The following is a 25,456-nucleotide window of genomic DNA, read 5'->3' as shown; positions in this document are numbered from 1 at the left end:
TCGAAGGGGCCACCTGAGGCACAGACTGCATGTGGTCCCGTGCTTCCTGCACCTGTGCAGCACATTACAGCTTCCTGTCAGTTTATGTTGAGAATGTCCCCAGATGTGTCCTGTGCTCAAGGTGGGCTTGCAAGGCCACTGGGGCATGGGATGCTGGGCTCAGCGGTGGATGGATCCCTTGCTGAGCTCACAGAGGACTGCTGTCGTGAATGGGATCTGAGTGGAAGAGAGGTCCCTGGGTGTGACGCGAAACCCTGTTGCTCCCTCCCCAGACAGGAGGAGAGGCGGCATCAGCAAGTGCAGTCACACCACATCCCCAGCCCGCAGGAGAAAGGCTTAGTGGGAAGTGACGGCCCCTCCCTGCTCACCCTGGAAGTGTCACCTGGCTGACTCGTTCTACATCCTGTGTCCCACTGTGTCCCCCTCCTGCAGATCCTGAGGAAAGGGGAGACATGTCAGCCTGTAAAGAAGATGGTGTCGCACCTGCAGCCTCAGCTTCTGGGGAGAAAATGCGATTATGCCGTGGTACGGTCTACCTGAGTTTGATTCTCTAGAGAGCTAAATATTTTCTTTTTAAAAAAAACACCAATGGAAAGTCTGGGCCATTTCTTTGCTCTTAATGCCAGAGTAACTCCAAAGTGCCACTGACAATGTCCATCTCCAAACATGGCCTGGTGCAGAAGGCTGTGGAAATATTGGTGGTCGTTGTATTTCCAGGCAGTCCACAATGTGTAGGTCGTAGGATGCACATGCTTACACTCATCTTTAAATCTGTGCTCAGAATTCTTTTCCCCAGTTATACTGATCTAAGTAAGATCTTTCACAAGCTACGAACTCCTGCAATTCTAAGATCGTTTTTGGTTAAAAGGCCCTGGCCAAACCTACCCTGCTCTCTGTTGACACACAGACCCGTGGGCTCGCACGAGCACTTGTTGTGATGCAACACAACAGACTGTCCATCCTGGGCTCAGGGAAAATTCCACTCTCAGGGGCAGAAGGATTTGCCCTCACAGGCAGGGCACATGTGGATTGGAGACCCACCTGCCATGCTTCCCTGGAACACAGCAGGCCGGCCCCCAGGGGTTGGGAAGCATGCGAATGCCATGAGTGTCCCGGCCCTCCCTGTGCTGTGACCCTGCTTCTGAGGCACAGCAGACACCAGCTGGATCAGCGATGCCTCATCTGCTGCTCAGGAGCAAGGTTCGGGCGCTCACTTCCTACCAGCAGCAGCCACCTTGGGTCCGGGCCCCAGAGCCTTCATGGTCAGTGCCTCATCTCACTTCACAGCCTGATCTTGAGCAGATGTGACTGGACCCAGAGGGAAAACGTGCAGTGCAAATTCCAAGAACTGGGATGTGGAGAAAGAGCAGATCCAGAAAGCCACTCCCTAGACACCCGGATCTCATCTGAGGTGCACAGGATGGGGTCTCAGGAGCCAGAGCCAAAATCATAAGTAGAAAAGTCGCAGATGAGAGCAGACCAGCCAGGGCTGAAGCGGGCTGAACGCGATCAGGAAAGACAGAGCATGGTGGCAGTGTGTGGGGTGGACGTGGAGCACCTGGGCCTCTTGAGCACTGTCCTGCTCACCAGGCTATGCTGTCCTCCTGTGTGGCCAGCAGAGGGGCTGTGGACATGACTGGTGAGGTCAGGGTGCTCTGGAGACGGCCCACTGTGGACAGCAGCAACCCTCAGCCTTGGACAGCTGACAGTGGTTGTGCAGACGCCTTGGTGCAGTGTCACTGGCCATGCACGAAGCACTTCTTGAGTGTATTTTTTATCAATATTCCCTGCACTTCCTGTCTTCAGAAAGGGGGTGGTGGCTAAGAGCCATTTGGTTGCTACATAGCCTCAGATTTAAGATATATTTTAAAGATTGTGAAATACAGACATAGGGCAGAAATGAGAAGGGGGCAGTCAGAGCCCTCGGGGTTGGTGACAGGGGACGCCAGGACACGTGTGCTGTCCCTATGAATCCCTGAGCTGTCCACAAACTGGTGAGACAAAGTTCTCAGGCCAGGAGCTGTCAGAAGCCCTGTGGGCACCACAACAACCCTCCGGGAGCAGCAATGTCCTGGACACCAGCTCTACAAGCGGAGGAGGGCAGGGTCTTCAGACTCCTAGAGCAGTGCTGGGTGCTCACGCTCCTGAGGCGGGTGAGGGTAGCCCCTGACGTGGCCAGTAACCACAGAAATTACCCAGAAGCCTTCGCCCCCCACAGCCGGGTGCACTGCCCAGGCAGAGGAGTGTGTGCTGTAGTCACTCAAGACCGCAGGGGACGGTGTGGCCCGAGAGCCTACTGCCAGCTGCTGGAGGAGGCCCAACCTGGTGCCAGATGGCCTCCCAAGACACTGTCAGGGCGTGCGGAGGGTGAGCACATCTCGGGGTCTCCGAGGTGCAGCTCTGGAGCAGGGCCAGTGCCTGGGGCCGGTGTGGGCTCTCTGCTGGTTAGTTCAGGGGTGACATTTCTCCAGGACTCAGTTTCCAAACCTCTGCAGCTGCACTCAAGCAACCCTGAAGCGACCCTGTGAGGTCATTACTGGTGCTGACGGCAGGAGTTTAATTTTAGAGGAAAGTCTGGAATGTTCTATAGGAAATTGTAAAAGTTTTGACAGCAATAAATGTGAAGCCAGTCCCAGCGAGTCCTCTTCCTCCCTTAGGCACAGGATGAGCCCTGGCAGGGGCCTGGTGGAGGCTGCAGAGGGCTGGACTAAGGGCTGGCCGTCGGTCCAGGCATCACAGGGAGGGAGCAGTAGTGTCTACCCCAGCCGGCCCGAGGCCCGAGGCCATGTGTCCTCCTCTTCCTCCTCCTGCTGCTGCTCACTTCCTGTTCCTCTCCCCCTCCTGCTCGACCTCCTACTTCTCTTTCTCCCCCTCCTCCTCTCCCGCCGCTGAGGCAGCACCTGACCAACAGGCCCCAGGTTGTCTATGGCAGGTCTGTCCACGTAGGGTGAACACCAAGAGACGAAACCTGCCAGAGCCTGCCAGTGGTGAAGGCCATGGAGACGACATGGGCCCTGAACCACACCCCCCACCCCACCCCCGTGATGGCTTGAAATGGGCTGAGGTCTGTCCTGGCATCGGGGACAATCTCAGGAAATTCTCGTCTCTCAGACGGGGTCCCTGTCTGGACCCCGTCCACCTCCTCCTCTTCCAGGCAGGACCCAGCCCTGCACCCTCCTCGGCCTGCAGTTCCAGTGAATGTAGGTGGACCAGGAGCTGGCACCCAGGGCCTCGGCCACTTTCAGCCACATTCCCCAAGGAACCTGCACTGGCCTCAGGACTGTGTGCCTTGCAGAATCAGCTGACTGCACACCAGATCCAGGCCGGGAGTGGCTCCCCAGGGACATAGGGCTGTGCCCCAAAGGCTCTCTGCCCTTGGTGTCTGGGACACCCTCAGTATAGTGCACCCCGGGAGGTCGGCTTACACCTTGGGTGGACCCATTCCCTCTGCACTGCCAATGCCAAGGCTGGGTCCCGCCTGGCAGCCCGGCTCCACCATGCCATTACATTCTGGCCTGGAGGAGGGTCCTGTCCCTCCCTGACACTTGTTGGTGTGATCAGCAGTGGCCTCCACAGAGGCTTCTGTCCGCCTGTCCTACCCACTGCAGCAGAACTCCACATGGAGTCTTGGAAGACCCAGGCCCCCACCCTCCCATCCCTGTCTGGGCTTGCAGTGTCCCTCAGGGCCCCGGAGAGCCTGGCCACCAAGACCTGGGAGATGTGACAGGACAGTGGTGAGGTCTGGACAGTCCTCCTGCTAGGAGAAAAGAGGGGTTCACGTGTCCCAGGAGTCATTTGCTGCAAGTAGCTCCAGGCAGGCAGGCCCTAGCTTGCCAGGAGGCTATGTCCCAGGCTGTCCCCTCCCACATCTTCCTCCTGGAGGGCTGGTGAGGCCACCCCCAGCTGTGTGTCCTCCGAGGCCCCCAGCCCAGCCACAGTGAGAGGCTGCACTCAGGCTCTGGGGCTCTGAGTGAGTGATGGGTGTACAGGCCACCCTGTCTGAGGGGCATTATTAGCACTGGGAAAGGACAGTGCCTGTCTCACTGGACAGCAGTGTGGACACGTGCCCTCTGACACTGGCCAGTCTGCACAACTCGAGCGGAACCGAGACAGCCCAGATCCTGCTCAGGGAATCAAGTACTGCAGGGCAGAGCCACCTGACAGGGCCAACTGGCCAGGTGGCCTTTTCCAAACTGGGATCTAACTTTCTGGACTTGAGGTGGCCTGGTGCCTTGCTCGAGGTGATTCATCAGCACTGTGGAAGTAACAGGCCTGTGCCCACAGGTCACTCATAGCCAGTAATGGCCCTCCTGGACTGCCCAGCTCCATGGGGGAGCCTGGGCCAGAGCCAGCCAGCTCCACACCGCTGCGTCCACAGCAGAGATCCAGCCCTGGTGTCCTCCTTTCTCCTGTCTGGGGCTGCTCAGGCCTCCCTGGCAACACGGACAAGGGGGTCCCTCTCCTGCCCAGCCCTCCTCTCCTCCTGGGGGACCTTGCATGATTCCCCTCCTGAAGCCACATGGACCTCCCCCTGAGGTTTTATTGGCAAAGAGTGCAATTTGACACCTGCTTTGGGGTCCCCCTGGCTGCAGCTCACACACTGCAGGAACCTTCCAGCGAGAAGCATTTCCAGTGCCGCGTGCACAGTGTTGATCATTTCCACTGCCTGGGGCTCTGTGGCTGCGCCCCTCGCTGATCCTCAATCCAAACAAAACCTCAGGCCCACAGAGGGCCGGTCAGCGCTGCCCTTTTCAAGTCTCCTGAGTCCTCTGCCTCTAACTGGGCACCTTTCAGGACAGCAGGAATTAGAAGAAACCTTTGGCCACTTTTGAGCAGAAGGAACCAGAAGGTCTGAGAGGAAGCAGAGCAGGAGAGGGACCATCCTGGAGAGGAGCAAGCTGTCTCCAAGGGCACAGCTGCGACCAGCCCAACCTGGCCGTGGTGTCAGAACCACACCCCGGAAGAGGCTGGCCTGTCACACGCCCAGCACCCCAACACTCCTGCTGCTGTCGCTGTCCTCTAACCTGGCTAGAGTCTCGGGGGAAGCAGAGCTCGGACTCACAGCAGCTTGGAGCCCGGAAAGAGCAGGGGTTGGAGGCCTGCAGCCAGGGCACAAGGACAGGGCCCGGGAGGGGGGCTGCGGCCAGAAGAGTGAACACAGGGACCTGAACGAGACCGGTGGTGGTCTCGGGGACTCTGCTTCTTGGCTGCGTCACACTAGAAAAGCTGGAAGCGACCCTCTAGGGGGTGCTGCGAGCCAGCGTCCCGGGCGATGCCTCGTCCCGAGGGTCGAGGACCACCCCGCAGCTGGCGTGCCCTCCCCACCAGGCGCTGCGGGCGGAGCCGGGCCAGGTGTCCCGGATGATCCCGGAGCCGCAGCACGGGGACAGAGCGCGAAGCCCTTAGCAGGGGTGGTGTGGCCCTGCAACCGCTCCCCGGTCCCGCCCCGCGCCCCCCCCCCCCCAGGGCCAGGTGCGACCCGAGCTCCTGCCCCGCTGGGCTCCCGGCCCGCCTGGTTCCCACGCTCCGCGCGGCCGCGCCCTGCGCCGAGCGGACTCGGGCCCCGGGCCTGTGAGGGCGGCCTTGTAAGGAAGGCCGCGGAGCGCGCGGGGCGGGGCCAGGGCGGGGCTAGGGGCCCAGCAGGGCGGGGCAGGCTGGCCGGAGTGGGCAGGGATTGGGGCCTGGGCGGGGCGGGGTGGGGCTGCGGGGGTCTTGAAGCGAACCCGAGAGGCGGGATGGGGCGGGGCCGAATGCCCGGGGGCGGGCCTGAGCCGGGTGGGCGGGGCCGGGCGGAGGCGGAGGAGCGTTCGGTCCGGTCGGGCGCGCGGCCGAGTCGGAGGCGCCTCCGCAGTCTCTGGTTTCCGAGGTAAGCGGCTGGGCGCGGCCCGGCGGGTGAGGACGGGCTCAGGTCGGCCACCCGGAGCTCTCGGCCGGCTGGTCCCTGCCGCTCCTCGGCCTTCGGATGCGCGGGGCCGCGGTGGGGACTGGTCGCGACCCCCGGTGGTCCATCGGCCGTGTGCCGGCGCGGAGGGGCGAGGCCGCCGAGCTGCAGCCCGGGCCCCGGCCCCGGCCCCGGCCCGGTGTCGTCTCCTTCGGTAACCCTCCAGGCGCCGGGGTCGGGGCGGGAGGCGCGCGCAGCTGTCATCGCCGCAGGTCGCGCAGGTGACCGCGACGCCTGAGCCACCCGTCGGGAGCGCGCTGTCCGCGCCTCGAGCGGTCCAGTCGCCTGACCCGGAGGCCCGCGAGGCCGGAGGTGCGATCCAGGGGCCCCGGGAAATCCTTGGTTGGGAGCGGGAGGTGGGGGTCAGGCAGAGTGTGGAGGAGCCCAATGCCGTTGTTTGGTCCTTTTCCTGAATCTCTTGGGAAATGTACCTCGGGGAAATATAAGGCGCCCGTCCCCGGGGAGGTTGGGGAGCAATCGGGAGCTGCAGATCTCCCTGCGCGTCCTCCTGGTCCCCGGATGCTGAGAAGAAGCAGCTCCTGGGAGAGGCTGCCAACTTCGCCGGCCTATTTATAGCAGCCGATGCTGGTGAGAAGGCCAGGAGGAGACGGGGGCCCTCGAGCACCCTGGGGTGAGCCCAGTGCCCTCACCCAGCCAGCCCAGAGTGGACCTGCCCTCTCCCACTGTCCAGCCAGAGCTGTTTCCAGGAAGGAAGGGTGGGGCTGCCCGGTGCATCTGGGGCTCAGGCAGGTCCCCCACCCCCCTCCTTGAGGGGATCAGTGTCCTCCTTGTGGGCGCGGCCACCACACCCAGGCCTCTGCATCCCTCAGCCCTGCGACTGCATCTCTCTCCCAGGCATCCTGCCTGAGGCACCCCCGCCCCCAGCATCCTCCACCCAGGGAACCCTCTCACCTCCCCTCAGCGTCCCCCCATCTCAGCTGACTACACCCTTCAGGGAGGGAGTCTCTTCTGGTCAGACCCTGGGAATGGCTTTGATGGGCTTTGCTGTGGTCAGCAGCCCCTGGAACCCCATTCCCCACGGGAAGCTGGCTTGCTGCTTTCAGGGAAAAGCCCTGTAGACACGTACAGTGGCTGTCCCCAAATCTCACTTCTCAATCAAGATTTAAGGTGCCTGGGTCCACATCCCTGCCTTAACTGAGCAACAACCTGCAGGAACTTGGTTGTGAGCTGTGATCTCCAAATGTCCAAACGCACAGCTTTATCTGGGGGAAGAAATAGAAAAGGTCTTTCCAAAAGTGAGGTGATGGCAGTGCTTGAGGAAGCGCATCTCCCCTTGCCTCCCCTGCCGGGCTCCTGCGACCCACCTACCCCGGACAGCTGTCGGAGAAAGCTTCCAAGGCCACCTCCTGGTGTCCGGTGGTCCAGGCCTCTGGCCCCTCCTCTGCCACCCCACGCATCTCTGTGGGAGTGGGGAGGGCCTAGCACACGGTCTCAGCTGTGAGATGTGCACTGGTGCGGGGGGATGTCATTCTGCTGTGCTCACTGATCCCAGCCACGGGGTCCTGTGAACATGGCTTTGGTTGCTCCCCAGTCAGGGGTGCCCTGGAGCACATGGCTGCACCTCCTTCTGGTACATCCAGAATTGGGGTTGTGGGGCCCCAGGTAATGAGTGTCTTCAGATTTAGTGCACAGGGCCCAGCAGCTTTCCCCGAGGCTGGACGTTTGTTTGCCTTCCCACCCTCCCTCTGCCTTTACAATTTGACCCCCTGGAAGGCACGAGCCACCACCTGATGCTGGGGTTTTCTGCATCTTCCTGACTCTGCCTTCTAGGCACTTGGCCATCCCTTCCTGTTACGCTGTCTGTCCTTGTCCTATCCATCCGTGGAGGTGCTCAGCGTATTGGGCAGGCCAGCGTTTGTCATGTATAGCAAGTGTCTCCTACCCTGGAGTTTGCCTTTTCAGCCTCTTCACGCTGTTTTCGTGGACAGAAGTTCTCGGTTTTGATCCGGGGACCTTCAGGGAGAGTGAGTTTCCTTCCTGTGCTGGAGGTTGACCCCACTGCACGTGAGTGCAGCTGACAGAGTCCCCTTGAGGGCCCCGTGGTCCCGGGTCTTTCCTCACCTCTCTGTGTGTTCTTTTCGTCTGCCCCATAGTCTGTGCTTGGACAGCGGGTGTCATAGAAGACAAATGTCCTGTGGTTGCCTCCTGCTGAAAGCCCATCCTACTGGGGCTGAACTCAGGCCTGACCCCTGGAGAACACCCAGCCTTGCCCTGTCTGGCCTCTGGCCCCCTGTACCACCTCCCCATGGGCTTGGCTTCCTCTGTGCCCCTGGTGAGGCTGCCACCTCTCCTGGTTACCAGGCTGCATCAGAATCCAGAGGCCACTGACACAGGGACACACACTGAGTGCCTCAACACAACAGAACCCTTCTGCCTGGAGCCAGAAGGAGCCCTCCTGGTGTGTCTGTTGTCTCTGGCTTGTAGTCACACCACTCTGGTGTTCCTAGAACAGAACCCCTGAGGCAGGTGACATAAGAGCAGTGATGTAAAGAGCAGAAATGCCTCTCTCACAGTGCTGGAGGCTGGAAGCCTGGAACAGGGCCCTGCAAGGTTGCTGCCTGCTGCAGGCAGCTCTCTTCCAGGATGCACCTTGCTGCTGCATCCCTCAGGGATGGAAATCCTCATAGGAGCGCTGTCGGGCCCTATGTTGGGCTGCAGAACAGCAGCCCTTGTGGGGCTCAGGTCCCCAAAGCAGGTGGGCATCCTGGTGGGTCTGAGGAAACCAAGGGAGCTGTGCCACCTCCCACAGGACTCAGGAGCTTGGCCACACAGACACCCACACCAGGGACACTGTTGTCCTGGGCAGGCCAGGCCCATGGTCAGTCCTGACCCAGGGAGCAGCGGCAGCGGACGATCAGTGCCCCTCCCACCCGTTCCCAGCCCTGCCTGCTCCTGGGTCCAGGGTGAGGACGTGTGGACCTACGATGAGCAGTGCTTGCTCCCCCCTGCCCTCCACTGCCGGGCACAGGGAGCAGCATGGGGTTTGGCTTCATTCTTGGGCCCCTCTGAAGGGCAGCAGGGTGGCCTTGGGGACCTGTCTGGACCAGCGGTCCGAGCTGACTTCCACCCACCTGAGCAGGCTGTTAAAGCCGCTGGGTCTCGGCTTCTGGGACTTGCTCTGTGCCCAAGTGCACAGGACCCCAGTATTGATTATGCCCAAAGCAGCTGTAGAGAGGGACGCCCAAGGGGCGCCCAGGCAGAAAAAGCCGGCCTTGTGCTAGCCTGGGACGAGTGGCACTCACATCGAATGTCCAGGGAGGAGCGGGCAAGTGGCCACATCATGATGAAATCAACAATGGCCAAAGGGCTGTGCTGTGCTCGAGTGGGCTTGAACTGAAGAGCCCCTTCGTTGGGGCAGCACAGCCTGGTGCCCGGGCTCTGAGGCGCCCCATCAGAGCCTGGGCTCAGGGTCTCACATGACTCCGGGGTGGCCTCCCCATGTGAGCAGATGGGAAGGAAGGGCTCTAGGGACACTGTCTGATTGTTCTCCCTCAGCACATGGTTCTCTCCCAGCCTTCAGGGTGCTGTGGCCTCCCCAGGTGCTGTTCCCTGGCATCCCCAGCCATGAGGGCCTTGGAACCCAGCACCCGGCCAGTGGTCACAGGAGTCTCTGAGAAGCTGAGCATCCCTGGGGGTCTGTGGCACTGCGCTTCCCCTGTGCCCCGCCCTCACCTGTCACATCAGCGTTCTGGCACCAGGCTGCCCTGGAGCCGGGCACTCGAGAGAGGGTGGTCCCTGTGTGTGTTGGGAGGCTCAGAAGAGGTGCCTCTCCCCCTTCCTTCCTCAGCCCAGTGGCTCGCACCTCCAGGCAGGGTGACTTACTGACTGCCCTTTGGAGCAATGTCAAGCCCAGCTGCAGGCTTCCTGACCTCCTGCAGGCAGTGTGGCCTGAGCCAAGTGCCTCTGGCACAGGTGCGACGTTACCAGTCGTCCCTGCACAGGCCAAGGGTACAGGAGCAGGGGTACAGGGACTTGAAGGGGCCGGAGCCACTAGCCCTGTCCAGAGCTCCTCACTGCCCCAAAAGCCTGCTGAGGGGCCCAAGGTGGACAGGTGAGGACTGGTCTGGGGCCTGCAGGGGTAGGGGTGAGGCGGCTCCCCAAAGCCCCCTGCCACCGGTGTCCAGAGCCCTTCCCCCAAGGGCCCACCCAGCAAGCGTGGGGTCTTCACTCCCGGAAGCAGGTGGCAATGGCAGGTGCCCCTCTGCCTGAGCCCACGTGACCCTGGAAGCCACAGTGCAGGGCCTGGCGTGGGCTCCAGCACCTCAAGGAGGGACAGCGCCACTCTGCACCCCAGGTCACCTAATCCCAGCCTCTGCAGCTGTCAGCAGGATTCTCCCAGGTGCAGTGCTGGCTCCTGCCATCAGAGACAGAGGCCTCTGGGCGCCCTCAGGAGGTCTAGGATCAGGGTCCCCATGCACCTGCTGACACCCTGGCCATTTCTCAAGGGATGTTCTGGCTTCAGGTGCCTAGTGGCAGCGGGTATGGTCACAGAGCACCTTTCTCTGCCAGGGCAGTTGCTGGGCGATGAGGGTGGGGTCAGGGTCGCCGGCACGTGCAAGGACAGGGATCTGATGAGGCCCTTGGCTAGCGTGGGCTCCTCCAGTGGAGGCCCCAGGGTGGGTGGGAGCCTCCACCTGGTCTGATCCCGCATTGCCTGGGCGCACTTGGACACAGGGACAGGCTCCCAGGGAGAGTAGACTGGAGCCTCAGGGTCCTGCAGCTGCAGGGAGGGGTGGCGGCCTCTGGCGCTGCAGGGGCCCCTTGGGAGGTGCTGGGTGTGAGAGCCTACCTGGCCGAGGGTCCCTGCAGCCTCTCCTCCGGAGAGCGGCTGTAATTCCACCTGCCCTGGCCTCCCCTGCCCTCCCCTGCAGATGCAAATCTGGTAACCCGGCCTGTCCCACACCCAGGGGATCGGTGACCGGTGTTGTCCTCCTTACCGCAAGGGGAGGCGGCTGTGCTGAGCCTCTGAGCCCTGGCCTGGGCTGATGCTGGCGCTGCCCCTCCCTGTCACCTGCTCTCCTCTTTGCCACCTAAGCCTCGTGGCGGCTGGGGGAGGAGGGGCTTGCCGGCAGGGGACTTGGTGGAGGCAGGGCTGGGACGAGGTCTGGCAGTCCCTGCGGTACATCCCTGAAGTTGGGCTGAAAGGAGCAGGGTTCGGGTGCCCTGCAGAGACACAGGACACACCCAGGGGGCGAAGCGCAGGCCTGGGGCGGTGGGCGGGCTGCAGGGAGCAGGTGGGAAGGTGAGATGTGCAGGCACTGTCCAGGGCTCACGTCCTCTTCCACTCCCTCTACATTCAGCCACGCCCTCTGCCCTGCCCGATGTCACTGTCACCCGTGTCCCTTGCTCGGTCCTCAGGTTCCAGCGGGTGGCAGAGGGGGCGCTGATTGTCCCTGTGGGATGCTGGGTGTCTGCCCCCTGGTGCAGCTCTGCCCTGGCTCTTGGTCCTCCTCTGCCCTGGCCTGGTCCTCGTTACAGGGTGACCTCTGCTTGTGCCCCACTGATCTACAAAGGCCCACGTGTGGGGACCTGGCCGTCAGGACCTGCTTGGTGACAGAGCCTCCTCTGAGTGGTTCTGGCTGCTCTGCGGACTTGGTGCCATCATGGGTTCAGCAAGAGCCACATCCTGTGGCCCCTTGATGACAGAGGTGGCATTTGGCTGCTCTGGTGGGGGCGGGGAGGGGTCTGTGAATCTCGGAGCCGGAGGCAGGCACGGCACCGCCCCCACAGACCTCTGTGCCTGCCCATGTCAGGGAGCCCTGACCACGTGCCTGAGCCACCTGGTGCCCATGGAGGGGACATTCACGTGGCCCCGAGCTCCCGAGCCCTTCGGGGGGACACAGCCCCTCAGCCTTCTCAGCCCCAGGGGTGTCCCCTGCTGCCCTGCGTGGTCCAGAGCACCACGACTCTCCCTGAGCCCTGGCACACACGGGTCCCTTGCCTAGGCACGGGGAGCCACATGTGCCAGGTTCCTGGGCTCCCCTCCTCAATGTCCTCAGGGCCACCCCACCCCGCCCTGGCCATGGCTCAGCCCTGAGTGAGGTAGCAGATGTCATGGGAAGCAGCTGAACTGTGGCCAGTGGGGACGTGCCCAGCTCAGACCCAAGCTTCTAGCCTGGGCCCCTGGGCAGCAGCCAGCAGGTTGACACTGCCTCCCGGGATCTGGCTCCGAGGGGCCCTGGAACCTGCAGAGACCTGCCTGTCCCCGACAGGCCACTTCCTGGCACTTGCTGCCATCGGCACCGTGAGCCTCCCCTTCTGTGGCCGGCCAGCCAGGGACGGGCCCTTAAGAAGCCGAGTGACTCTTTCTTTCTTCTCTCCTCCCTAGCATCATGGCCGACGGCAAGGCCAAGCCTGCCAAAGCCACCAGCAGGACACCCCCCAAGTCCCCAGGGGACCCTGCCAGAGACAAGGCAGCCAAGGGGCTGTCACAGGAGTCGGAGGCTGCCAACGAGGGGGCGGCTGCAGCCCCAGCACTCAGCGCCTTGGAGGAGGCCTTCCGGCGTTTTGCGGTGCACGGGGACACACGTGCCACAGGGCGGGAGATGCATGGCAAGAACTGGTCCAAGCTGTGCCGGGACTGCCATGTGATCGACGGGAAGAGCGTGACGGTCACCGACGTGGACATCGTCTTCAGCAAGACCAAGTAAGTGTGTGGAGAGGGCCCGGCGTGCACTTCAGCTCCCGTCGCCCGGGTCGAGGCCAGGAGCAGCGCCCCCGAGCCCCTGTGCCCTGGGCTGGGTGCCAACTGTCGAGCCCGACCGCGGGTCAGCGAGCAGTTGCTGGACCTGAGCGAGAGCTGCTCTGACGGGTGTTCCCTGCCCATGTGTCAGAGGTGGTGAGGGCCCGGCCCTCTACCCCATTGCCTCTCGCCCTCTGCAGCCCTTGCTGCTCCTCTCTCAGCTTTGGACTTGAAAGGACAGAGCACAGAGCAGCCACGCACACACCGGTAGCCCCTGCAGTCGTAGCATTATGCCCTGCTTGCTCTGTGTGCATGCACACGTGTCCCTGCGTCATGCGTGCATTTTGCATGTGTCATGGGTGCACACATTGTGTCCCTGCACCTGGGTTCATGTGCACATGCCTTTTCCCCTGCATATCGGGAAGCGTGCTGAGGTAGCGCAAGCGTGTCATTTCCTCGGGCTTCTCTGAACACCAGGACATCCTCCTCCTGTCACCATTCCCGGGCCAGCCTCCCTGTGTGGAGATGGCTCCACTTCAGCTTGGTTCTGCCGGCTGCTACTGGTGTGCCCGTGACTGCTGCCTTCCCTCCCAGCGGCCGTGGGCTTCTCAGGGGCTGGGTTGTCATCAAGACCCTGTGTCCTGCCGGGCCTCTCCTCCAGCCGTGATGGGTGGCACGGTCTTTATGGCTTCCTGTCACCACTCTGCTGGTGAAAGTCAGGTCTCCCGGGTGTAGAGGTGACCGGGGAGGTAGCGGTGGGGCCGGGTGAGGACAACTTGCGGTTGGGTAGCTGGGCTGGACTGGCTGTGAACCTGCCCAGGCCAGTCCCCAGTCGTGGCCCTCCCCAGGGGCTGCGTACTGCTGAGCCAGAACCCCTTCGGTTCCCTGGGGCCCTGGCTGGAGGCCCCTAGACCTCTGGGTGTCCCCTGACCCCTATGAGGAGGCCCCGTGGATGGATGAGCCCTGCTGTGTGTGGTCCTTGCTCTGTCCCCAGCCATCTCTGCCATCTGGTGCTGTCTCTTAGAGTTCAGTTGCTTGGGGCCAGAATGTGGCTCGGGGTCAGGGTGTGGGGCCCTTTCCCACCACAGAGGCCGCAGGGCTGAGCCCTGCCCTTCAGACCTCCCTCTGCCCTGGCTTGCACGTCCCTGCCCCTGGGGTCTTAGGGGCTCTGCCAGTACCAGCCCTGCTGGACAGGGGTTGGCTGGAGACCCCACACCGTCTGGCACATGGCCCTGGGCTTCTCCTAGCTCAGGGGTGGTGAACCTAAGGCACGAGTGCCACAGCTGGCTTTTTCTTATCATTGGAAGCTCTGAAAGCTTCGCCATCACTGTCCTTGCTCCTTCCCTCCTGCTCCATCCACAGCCACTCCGAGCAGGCCCAGTGTCACCTCACCGAGCAGGGACAGATCTCTTGGGCCCAGGTGTGCATCTGGGGGCTCAGGCAGCCAGGGCCTCGGCACTGCTGATGGTGGTAGCCCCTTTGTGGACCAACCTGGGGGCTCGATGCTTGCTGTCTCCAGACTCCTTGGTGACTGACACATGACTTAGGGGACAGGCCTGCCTGTGAGCCTGGGCCAAGGGGAGGCCATGTTCTCAGGCTTGTCATGGTGTAGGTCTGGGGAACAGACTAGCCCGGCTGTTCCTGCTGTCCCCTGGTGTGAAATGTGCAGCCTCCAGTAGCTCCTGGCCTTGTGTGTGGGCCTGAGTGGAACATTCCAGGCAGGGACGGGCAGGTCCTGTGACCGGGCCTTTCTGGTGGGCTGGCCAGCTATGGGTGAGGGCCAGTTATAGCTTGGGCCTGAATGGTAGGGCCCAGAGCCCCTGCGTGGTGGCTGGTGGCTTCCCAGCAGCTGGCCGTGGTGTCTAAGTGGAGAGGCCACATGCTCCACTTCCTGGCCTGTCCTCACCTGACCAGTGTTAGTCCCCAGGGGCAGACAGCCTGAGGCTCAGCCCTTGAGAATGTGCCTAGAAGGGCGGGTGGGAGCCTGGCAGAAGTGGCCTGTGCAGGCCGGGCCCCTGGAATGCCACAGCTGTGCGTGTGCACATGTGGGATGCGTGTGGGGCTTTCTTTCTGCTCTCTCCTTATAGGTGGCAGCCAGTGTGCTCATGATTCTCTTGGAGGACCTGTGTCCTTCCCACCCTAGGGGTGCTGGCCCCCCAAGAGTTGAGTCCCGTTTCAAGGGCTTCGGCTCTTAGACACATAGGGGCTGAGGTGTGGCCCACTTCCCACTGTGGAGCCAGGCTCTGGGGGTGCAGGCCGGAGAGTGGCAGCTGCAGCCCTAGCCAGGGCCCAACCTGGGTTCAAGGTCGTAATGCAGTCAGGGCAGCCAGGCTGTGCCTTGCTGGGCCTGGTGCCCAGTGGGCTGTGGGCACGTGGGAGAGGTGTCCAGCTGGGCAGCCCTGGGTCAGTGTCGATGCAGTGGCCAAGATGAGGATCCTGGGCGAGGGCATCTGGCCGAGGGCCCTCAGGACTCTGAGCTCTGCCTGGGGTGGCCACCTGCACCTCCCACGCCCTTGGCCTGGCCTCCGAAAACCTGGATTACTGGGTCCCTGTGAGCCCTCCCCCAGGAGGCCCCAGCTCTGACAAGGGTCCCCTGACCTGGCTCCTTATGACTCATTCCTCCCAAAGGGTCCCTTTTCTGGGGAGGGTTTCCTGACCCCAAGGTATGCAGGACCAAGAGACCCCAAACATATAACCTGTCCCCAAGAGGGATAGTGTCCCTAGGACTCTGGGGACTGTGGCCCCAGGAAGGTCTTGGGCCATGGGGAATGATGACCGTGCCAGGGCCTTGGGGTCCCACAGGAAGGGCTGGGAGCTCAGGGCAACCGGCCACCACGAAGTTCCCTTGATTTCTGGGGAATGGGGCCATGATGGTCACTGGTCTTGCACCTTGAGGAGTGGGTGTCCACAGTCCTGAGGACGAGGCCTCACTGCCTTGGGGGAGTTGAGGGCCGTGAGGAAGTCACCTAGATACTGCCAGGAAGTTGCCGACACTGACAGCACTGGGGAGAAAAAGTACAACTATTTCTGTTTTCGGGGCAGGTTGCCATGGCTCTGTGGGCGTGGGGCCAGCTGGGGTATCTGCAAGCCTTTGTTTAGGTCCTTGTCGCCATGGCAGCGCTTGTTTGTTTTGATGTTACTATGTGTTAAATTTTAAACAAATTTCTTGCAGCTCTATACCTCGTTTTATGGAAGACTATTGTTAACCTAGACTGCCCCCTCCTTGCAGGGGCTGGAGGGCCACTCCAGAGGTTCATGGGGGCCTGGGTGGGGCCCATGGAGACCGCAGGGCCACGGATAGCATGCGAATGTGCATGTGTGCACCTGTGTGTCTGTGCAGACGTGTGTGTGCGTCTCTGGGGGGGGGCACACGGGGACCTGGGCTGAGCTTGTGCCACCCACGCCTCCTGGCTTGACCGAAGACACCAGGTGGAGAGGCCTTGCCGGGAGTGGCAGCCTCCGGGCCCAGGCGCGTCTGCTGGGCCTCCAGCATCCTCTGCGGTGAGGTGGCTGCTCCGGTTTTCTGTCGACACCTGGCACCCTGTGGGGCCGCCAGGAGTGGGCGGCCAAATGATCACAGGTTAGAAGGAATGGCACGCTGGCAGCCACTGGCAGAGAGTGCAGTCCGTGCCCGGGCAGCCGGCAGGACCCAAAGGGAACTGACAGCTGGGGAACCTCAGTGTGGAAGCTGCTGCAGCCAACACGGCCTTCCACGCCCAGAGTGGAGCAGCACAGAGGCCTGGAGGCCCCGCCAGCACGTGACTGGGCCAGCCTTGGGAGGGGCAGGTACTGTGCGTGAAGCTACCTGTACACGTCTCCAAACGCCAGGTGTCAGGGACCATGGCCAGGCCCTAGGGAGCAGTGTCCACCCAGCCTTGCCCCACTGTGACACCCACTGTGCCCTCTGGTGAGGGGCTCCAGAGCCCAGCACAGCCCCCTGGGACATTGGCATGGTACCAGCAAGGCTGTGGTCCTACATCTGCAGTGCCCTCTCGTGGCCACAGATGACAGTGCAGGGCAGCCACTGCTTCAGCCTGAAGGGAGACCTGGGGGTTCTGGCCTCCACTGGGCGCCAGACAGGCCACATGGAGCATCTCTGGCTGGGGAGTCAGTGGGCTGGAGCCCCTGTGGCCTTGTGGTCAAGGCCTCCCCAGTTCTCGTGACCCTGCAGTGGCCAGGCCTCTCCAACCATCTGTGTGCAGACTCAAACACCAGGGAGTCGTCCGCATGACCTCAGGTGTGTGTCCGTGGTTCAACTCCTGCCCAGGCTAGTGTAGCAGGTGGACAGAGGCAGCTGACCCCCGGGCCACCCAGGAGAGGTGACCCTGACCCTGGCCCCTGTGAAAACGAAGGAACAAGGGGATGACACATTAGGAGGAGCCCTAAGGATAGGCCTGCCCCTCAGGCGGAGTAAGCAATGCTGTGGCCCCACGTGTCCCTCCATGCAGGCTGGTGATGGCTGGAGACCATACCTTTGGGCCTCGGGTGGCCACCACACAGCCCCCGAGCAGTGCCTGGGACCCAGCGGGGCATGGCTGCTCGCTGCTCAGCTTCTTGGCCCCGGCCCGGGGACGTCCCCCATCAGCTGTGCTGAGGATTGCTGGTTCCCTGAGATGGAGACCCTCTAGGCCCTGTATTTTCTGAGTGCTCGGGCTGGTCTGGTTATTGGGCTGCAAGGTGCCAGGGCCTTGGACCCAGCCCCACCCCAGTGTCAGCCCTGTCCTGGTAGGGTCCCCAAGCTACAGACAGGGCTTACTGGGCAGGAGGCAGAGGTGATGACTCCGATGGACCACTGGACCTCCTGACATGGGTCAGCGGTGACAGCCCCAGGCCCCTCAGAAGGGCTTCCCACAAGGCATATCCCCACCATCCTGGGATTCGCGCTTGGTGCAGTCTTGCTCTCCGCCCTCAGGAGCCCCAGCTCTGCCCTCTGGAGGCCACTTCTGCAGGCTCCCATCTCTCCCAAGTCATCCCCCATCTCTGCCTCTGGACACTGGGTCCCTTTGCCAGATGCCCATAGGCAGGCTGGGGGCGGCCTTGGTGGGTGACCCTGGGCCCTGCCTCTGTCCTGGGGTCTGTACTGGGCTCGGAGGGCCCCCGCCAGGCCCCATGTACTCCAAGAGCCCAAGCAGGCCTCATGCTGGCCCAAGGAAGCAGGGCCTGGAGAGCAAGCACAGGCTGTATGTGTGAGGCTACATCCTGTGGGGAGCTGGGTGGCAGAGCCCAGAGTCAGGGTGGGGAGGCCGGAGCCCTGGGTATGCCTCTGGTCCCGAGGGCACTGTAGAAAGGTCTGATGGCAGGAGAGCCTGCAGCAGATCACATGTCTCCAGGAAGAGAGAGGCATTGTCATTCTAGAACTTGCTGGGGACTGCTTTGGGCAGGAGCGCCTGTCCCCTGCGGGGAGCTCTCCATGAGCCAGGCTGACACTGGGGCTCCCTCTCCCCAGCAGCACAGAGGGACTTGTGGGAGCACAGGCTGAAGAGGACTCGGTGCTAGATGCCTGCTCTGAATGTGACCTCGGATGGGGGAGCCCCTGCCTGGGCCCTACCCCCTGGCGGTGCCTGGCGCAGAGGCTGTCCAGAGAGCTGTGTGTCCCGAGAGGGTCACCAGGCTGGCATCCGCGTCTGCCTGGGCCAGCCCAAGAGCAGGAGACAAGAGGTCTTTGATGGCCCAGGACAGTGTGTCCCCGGGGACCTTAGATAAACACCCGCCCAGGGCCCAGAGAGGAAGAAAAGACTGTCACCTCCAGGCACCGCTGGGCTGCAGGGCCAGCTGCCCCAGTGGCTGCCCACCCAGTGGTCACAGGGAGCAGCTGGTGTGTGTCGGGGCTCAGGGCCAAAGAGTTGGACCCACCCCGACACTGCACGTCTGCCCCATCACAGATGGCTCTAGAGTGTTCCAGGGCACATACTGCACTGTGAGACCTGGTACCCCCCTGGACTCTGGCCCAAGTGTGAGCCCTCTATGGTCCTCCCAGGCCCATGGATCTCCCCGGGGGCCTTACCCTCCAGCCCCTTTCTTCCTGGCTACGGGATGTTTGCTAAGAATGTCCCAGGTCTTCAGGACATGAGTGAATCCTGTAGCTGCTGGTGAACATGCAGGGCTGCTGGGGACCGCATGGTGGCATCTTCATGTCTGGTCCCCAGCCCAGCCAGTTGAGGTCCATTGCGTTGTGCACACCACTGGTTTGTCCTTGGGTTGCTGAGTGGTCTCATAGAACCCAACCTTTATCCAGCCACAGTTGAAGGGCATCTAGGTTGTTTTCAGGTTTGACAGGAGTAAAATCAAGACAACATTCAGGTGTGGGGGTTATGTGAGCGCATCAGCCTTCATTTGTCATGAGAACCCAGGAATGGGGCTGCAGGGTCCTCCGAAGTGCTCTGGGATGGTGCATGCAGGCTGTGTGTCCTCAGCTTGGGCAGGGCCAGTTCCTTGATGGTTCTGACCACCCGGTGTCAGATGATGGGCTGCCTCCACATGTGCACCTCTGCCTCCTGCATGTCTTCTCTGGAGAAGTGAATGAATGTCTGGGAACTGCCCATTGTTTACCCTGGGCTTTTTCTTTTAGATACAAGGTCTATCTTTTTAATCAGGTTTGTGTTTTGCAAATACTGTCTCCCAATCTGTGGCTTGCCTTTTCTTCCTAATGCTGTTTGAAGAGCATGGTTTTAAAATTTTGGTAGTTTGATTCACCCATTTTCTTTCATTATAGAAGTGTCTTGATGTCATTTTTGAAGAAACCTCTGTCCAACTCAAGGGCACAAAGGTTTTCTCCTAGGTGTCCTTCCAGAAGCTGGCCAAGGCCCCACAGGAAGGACTGGGATCTGTTCCGGGTTAATTCTGCAAGCAGGGTAGACTGTGGACAGTGGGGGGGGGGGTCGGTGTGCAGGGACCCCAGTTGTCCTGCTGTTTGCTGAGGCAGTCCTTTCTCCTCTGCTTGCCTCTACACCTTTGCAGATCAGCTGGCCACACGGTGGAGCCGCTGCTGGACTCGGGGCCTCGGCAGTCCCGTCTTGTTGGTGCGGCTCCACAGCATGTTTCAGAAGCCCATAGCGGCAGTCCTCTGGCTCTGCTCTTGGACCTGTCACTCTGGCTGTGCGAGGTCCTCTGCCCAAGGGTGCCTGTGTGAACCCCTGTAGGGCTCTGTGCTGCTGGGCCCGAGTACGGGCTGGGAGGCAGCCCTCCTCAGCCCACCCTGACGAGCCCCAGTGCCCAGTGCTGTGTAGAGCCTTTGCAGACGGAGTCTCATCCCCGTCGCCTTGTGTCGAGACAGCAAACACCTCTCCAGGTGGATTAGCTGGGGTCAAAGCAGAAAACTCTTAAAAGTAAGACTACAGAAGATAAAGAACAACTTCAGTTTCTTTTGAAATTGCCTGTGACCTCCAGAAGGTGGCGTCTGCGCAGCCCAGGGATGCGTTGCATGATGTGTGGCAGCCAGGTGCACGTGCAGGCTGGCAGCGCCCACTCAGGCTGCCCCTGCCTCGGTGACCTGGTCCGGCAGGGCTCTGGGGGGGCAGGTGTGGGCTGGGGAGGCGGCCCCTCCCGATCCTGCCCCGTGGTAACCTGACCTCAGGCTCCTCTCCCACGTTTTCTCTCTGCACTCATGTGGAGGCAGAACTGCCAGCCCCAGACCAGGATTGTTCTGGCATCTGGTGGCTCACAAGATCACGTGTCCTCAAAGCTCTTTCCCCGAAATTTGCCGTTGCTGGTCACCCATGGCCACTGCCTGCTGGGTCACTGTGGAGCAAAGCGTGGGGCAGGATGCTGGCTATGCTGTGAGCCAGTTCCCTGGGCCTCTGCCATTGGTTTGCGGGCTGCCGCCCACAGGGGGAAGTCCTGCCGCACCATCACCTTCGAGCAGTTCCAGGAGGCGCTCGAGGAGCTGGCTACAAAGCGCTTCAAGGACAAGAGCAAAGAGGACGCTGTGCGCGAGGTGCACCAGCTCATCGAGGGCCGGTCACCAGTCATCTCGGGGGTCACGGTGAGTGCAGGGGGCTGGGGGTGGGGAAGGGCCTGGAGGGTAGGGTGGGGCCTGGTTGTCCTCACTGTCCCTACCCTGGGGAGGCCACAGGCAGTCCCTGGAGGTCAGCACTGCACAAACAGGGTTGGCAGCACTGGCAGATGTGCCAGGCCACGAGCTGAGGGCTGACCGGGCCAGGAGAGGCAGGGGGCTGGACACGCAGCTAGGCAGGCTCACATCCTCGTTCACTCTCCCCATCCTAAGGAGTGGCAGGTGGTGGCACCCCGCACCCCGCCTCTGCAGTGGGCTCTTGGCAACTCTCTTGCAGAAAGCCGTGTCCTCACCCACCGTGTCGAGGCTCACAGACACAACCAAGTTCACTGGCTCCCACAAGGAGCGCTTTGACCCATCTGGCAAGGGCAAGGGCAAGGCCGGCCGCGTGGACCTGGTGGATGAGTCGGGCTACGTGCCCGGCTACAAGCACGCAGGCACCTACAACCAGAAGGTGCAGGGGGCCAAGTAGCCCTGCACCGCTGCCGTGGACACTGCAGGTGCCAGCTGGGGACTCAGACCTGTCACACTTCATTACATTCCTGTGCTCACCAGGCAGAACTCAGAGGGAGCGGAGGCCAGGCGACTGCCGGGGGGGCCACCCTGCACTTCTCTGACCTGACCCTTCCCGATCCACCTGCAGTTTCCAAACTGTTTCCCAGGATCTTGCCTCACTGGCCACCTGGCTTGCAGGTGAAAGGGGTTGTGGGAGCTGGCCAGTGTGGGACGAGTGGGCAGGCCCTCCCAGAGGCCGTGCTGACCCCAGCAGGCAGACACTGTCCAGGAGCCTCCAGGGCAGCAGGAGCCGATTAACGGACAGCGCAGATCAGACTGAGCCCACAGGATGTGGGTGTGTCTGCGCCTGGCCCAGCCTGCACTGACGGACGCCACAGGGCCCTCTGTGCTTCCTGAGCAGAGGGTTCAGCCGGGTCTCCTGGCACCCGTGAGCAGCAACCATGCAGGTATACAGTGGTGTGTGCTCTCACACACACATACATGTGCCCGGGGACCAGGTCCGTGCCAAGGGACAAGGGGAGGCTCCTTGGTTGACCAGGACAGTTTTCTGTTTGCTTTTCTAAGGGACAAGAAACGGTGCCCACATGCCTGTTCTCACGTTTGTCAGGGAGATTCACTGTCTCGCTGCTGTGACCTGCCTGCTTGTCCCCATCTCCCCAGGTGGGGAGACACAGTGCTGAATCACTCGTGCAGGGGGCAGAGCTGCACCTGTCACAGCCTGCCCTGCCTACTGAACTCCTTGGCCTCCCTCAGCCCCTGCCTGTGCCCTCTGGAAGTCAGTGTCCCTGGCCTGTTTCACACCACCTACAGGGTAGCACGCCAGGCTGCAGGACCGGCCCAGTGAGGACGCCTGTGCCCACTCACCTTCCCGTACAGAGCAAGGGCAGCTCGAGCAGCCTGCCTCCACTGCTGCACCTGCACGATGGCCAGCTGGTCCTCGCTCCTAAGGAGGACGTGGTGCGGGCCACCCGGTGACAGCAGCCATGGCCTGTGGGGCTCTTGGCCCGTGGGGCTGTGGCCTTGGAGAAGGCCCACATGGCCTCAGAAATGCCTCACAGGAGTTGGTCCACCCTCAGCTGGTCTCACTCCACCCCGGCCGATGGCTGCTCAAGGTAGGCACCATCTTCCTGGTCACGGGGCTGTCCCACAGCACAGGCAGCAGCAGGCCCTTCCTCACTGCCACAGCATGCGACACGCCTTCTGGCCCGAATGCGCTTGGTCACAAGTGCAGCTCCACAGAAGTCTGCCCATCAGCCCACTGAGGGAAGCAGGGTCCTAGGGCACAGGCCCCTCCAGAAAGGGCCTATCCGGAAAGCGGATGGCCCTGCACAGGCAGGCAGCCTCCCTGGGAGCCTGGGAGTTCACGGTGCCTGACACAGAAGACCAAGGAGTCGTGGCTCTCAGGCAGGTGCCAGCTTTCTGGGCTGGGGAGAGACAGGTGGGGCACAGACCCAACCCAGGCTGTATGCCTTGCTGACCCAGGCTGGGCTTCCGTGTGGAAGCTGCAGGCAAAAATGATGCATGGGAAACATCTGAAATAGCTCTGAAGGTGCAGTGTTTAATCTCATCACAACCCCCCCAAACCCCTGGGTTCAAACGCCAGTGACTTCATTAGTGGCCGCTAACAGGGCCCCAGTGCACTCTACCCCACACCCCGATGGCGCCTGCCCTCTCTGGCACCATGGTCCTCACAAGGCCCACTGTGGCCAGCGTCTCAGTCTGAGGCTTCAGTTCTCCTTTTCTTCTGCCTGTCCACCCTCCAGTTCCCTCCAACACAGCCGAGTCATACAGGCCTGACATGAATCCTAGGGTCAGGGCAGTGTTGGCAGCCCCATGCTTTGCACCAGGTGTGGATGCACCCCTAGAAGCCTCTCTCCTGCTCGGTGGGTTGTCAAGGATCTCCACATGAGGACCCAGACCACATCAAGGGCTGCTGTCCTGGGAGCACAGTAGAAAGTCAGATCTAAGCAAAAAGAACACATGTGCCCATCCTGAGGGCACCCACCACCCTCATGGGGAGGAGGTCCTACTAGCCTGGTCACCTAATGCACTCATAAAGCTGAGTGGCCAGTCCACAGGTCCTGGGCCCATCTCAGACCCCTGAGGTGAGCTCCTTGACAAGAAAGGACTCTTCACTTCTAGAGAATTTCCAGAATTTATTCCTGCTGACTGTGACAGACAGACCTCTTGGTTTTATGATGAAAATCAAGTTACTCTGCCTTGGTGGTCCTCCCATCCCAGCCCAGAGCCCAAGTGCCCTTGGGCTCCTGGAAGGAAAGCCCCTAGCCCAGGCTCTCCCGCCACATGACCCTCGGGTGGCATCAGGTGCATGTGTCAGTCTCCCTATGTCCCGTCCCTGTCCCCAGTAGCTCCCAAGGTTTCCTCAGACACATGCATAGGTGAGGACAGCATCCTTCTCCAGTCAGTTTCAAAGTGTAGCTCTGAAAACACACACTCCATCTCCATCACTTAGCAAGGAAGTGGTAGTAAAAATTAAATTGTGAAGACTTAGTGGTCACCATACTGTCAGTTTAAATAGTAGGACTCATCATGGCATCTCTGTGTATCTGCTGAACAGAACATCTGCATGGACTCCCAACTCCACTACACAAACAGACACATGCATCTTCCTCAGTCCGTGACTATTACCAACACACAGGCAGGGTGTGTGTTGCATGTTTATGTCATACCAGTCAGCTTCTAACATGGTTCAAGAGTTAAATGCCTGTAAGAGAAACCACACAGCATGCAATCTGACACAGGAACATGTTCCATCAGGAGGTGACACCTCAGAGCAGGGACCCGTTCCGTCAGGGAGAACATTCAAGAGACGGACGGTTCTTTCAGGTGACACTCAGGAGACAGGGATAGGTTCTGTCAGGAGGTGACACTTCAGAGCAGGGACAGACTCTGTGGAGACAACACCCAGGAGTCAGGGACAGATTATAGGGGTTGAGGGAACAATGTAGATGGTGTCTAAACATCAAAGGAGGAGGAGGTTGGAAAGTACTGGAGAATATGATCCTAGCAGAATATTTATTAATGCTATAGTATAAGCAACTAGTTGTAACTATGAAAATCAAAGCTCAAATTACATGTTTAAGATACACCAAAAATTTATATTTATACTGGAGTATTTTTACGCCTTTTAATATCCTTAGTCTTCTGTTTGGGGCAGGTGAGTCACACAGATACAGGTGAGTCTGGAAAGGCACGTGTAATGGTTCCACTTGTGTTTCCTGCCCCCTACCCCTTCCTGTCTGCTGCCTAGCCCTGAGTCCCAATGGCTGATGGGTCAGGGTGGGCATGGGCAGCTCACTCCTCCCACCCTCAGTGGTCCTGGGCTGCTAGAGCTGCTGACTGTTTTTACGAATAAAGTTTTACTGGCACATGGCCACAGCCGTGTGTTTATGATTGTCCATGGCTGCTTTGGCACCGTGACTGGAACAGGGAGGGGCTGAGACAGATGTCATGGCCCAGACACTGACAGTGTTTACCATCTGCCCCTTTATAGGGAAAATGTGCCTGCCTCTCTGGCTCACTTCCTCCCACAGAATCCTATAAGAGCAGGCTGCTCCCCGGTTCTGCAGCACACACCACGTGGGAACGCCTTGTCATCTGTTCAATACAAGGGTGACAATTTAGCTGTACTGTGAAGTTATTATTAGGCTACACTGTCTTTCAAACACTGAACCACAACTACTTTCTTCCTCTTACTACTGAGCACTCTGAACTCCAGTGGTTCAGGGTTGTGGCCTTGTTCAGAGGCATGTGACAGGGAGTCATGACAGGCATTTTGAGATGCTTAAGTTAACTCACTCACTCTTGTTTAGACCTCTTAAAAACTAAACCAAGCCAAACAATAAAGGAAACTTGCACAACTTAAACTTGAAAGGGATAATATACTACTAGTTTGTACTAAGTTTTTTTCAAGAAAGGGAAACAAATTTATATATATATATGCAATATATTTTTACACTATTTTATTAATGTTAGGGAGTACTGAGCACATCACTTTAGCGGTGTGTTGGGTAATGTTGATGTATTGGGTGTTCTGACTCAGAAAAGGCACTTCTGCAGATGTCTAAGCCACACTTACCAGGAATGTCTATGGGGTCTGATGGTCCCACTGTCCCTCCCGTAGAGCACAAAGCATTGTGTCACCTGTTGGACTTGCTGTCACGGCCTGGCTTGTAAACCATTAGTGAAACAGCTCTGTCTGTGTGCTTGCTGTTAACATTGTGTGTCAAATTGGTAAAGTGATGAATAAAGATGTTAAAACATG

The 25,456-nt window shown here is 60.5% G+C and overlaps 2 protein-coding genes across 4 annotated transcripts; one reads left to right on the top strand and one right to left on the bottom strand.

Moving 5' to 3' along the window:
- Nucleotides 1-3,054: 3,054 nt before the first annotated feature.
- On the bottom strand, nt 3,055-6,145 carry LOC147824585 (uncharacterized). Its single transcript, XM_087189152.1, has one exon. The coding sequence runs from the start codon at nt 6,143-6,145 to the stop codon at nt 5,213-5,215; it is 933 nt and encodes a 310-aa protein (XP_087045278.1). The 3' UTR covers nt 3,055-5,212.
- Tppp (tubulin polymerization promoting protein) lies at nt 5,785-25,456 on the top strand. Of its 3 annotated transcripts, none has more exons than XM_021258567.2 (4): nt 5,785-5,866; nt 12,291-12,608; nt 20,472-20,625; nt 21,982-25,456. In XM_021258567.2, the coding sequence occupies exons 2-4, from the start codon at nt 12,295-12,297 to the stop codon at nt 22,144-22,146; spliced, it is 633 nt and encodes a 210-aa protein (XP_021114226.2). In that variant the 5' UTR covers nt 5,785-5,866; nt 12,291-12,294; the 3' UTR covers nt 22,147-25,456. The 3 variants fall into 3 exon arrangements, with proteins under 3 accessions (XP_021114226.2, XP_004845174.2, XP_021114225.2); XM_004845117.3 differs by having other exon boundaries at nt 20,933-25,456; XM_021258566.2 differs by having other exon boundaries at nt 5,848-6,253; nt 20,933-25,456.

The sequence above is a fragment of the Heterocephalus glaber genome, unplaced genomic scaffold (genome assembly GCF_053883595.1).
Source record: "Heterocephalus glaber isolate CG9 unplaced genomic scaffold, H.glaber_assembly_v1.0 deba00001537, whole genome shotgun sequence".
Taxonomy (NCBI): domain Eukaryota; kingdom Metazoa; phylum Chordata; class Mammalia; order Rodentia; family Bathyergidae; genus Heterocephalus; species Heterocephalus glaber.
Note: the sequence above shows the minus strand (reverse complement) of the source record. Positions and strands in the feature narration are given on the sequence as shown.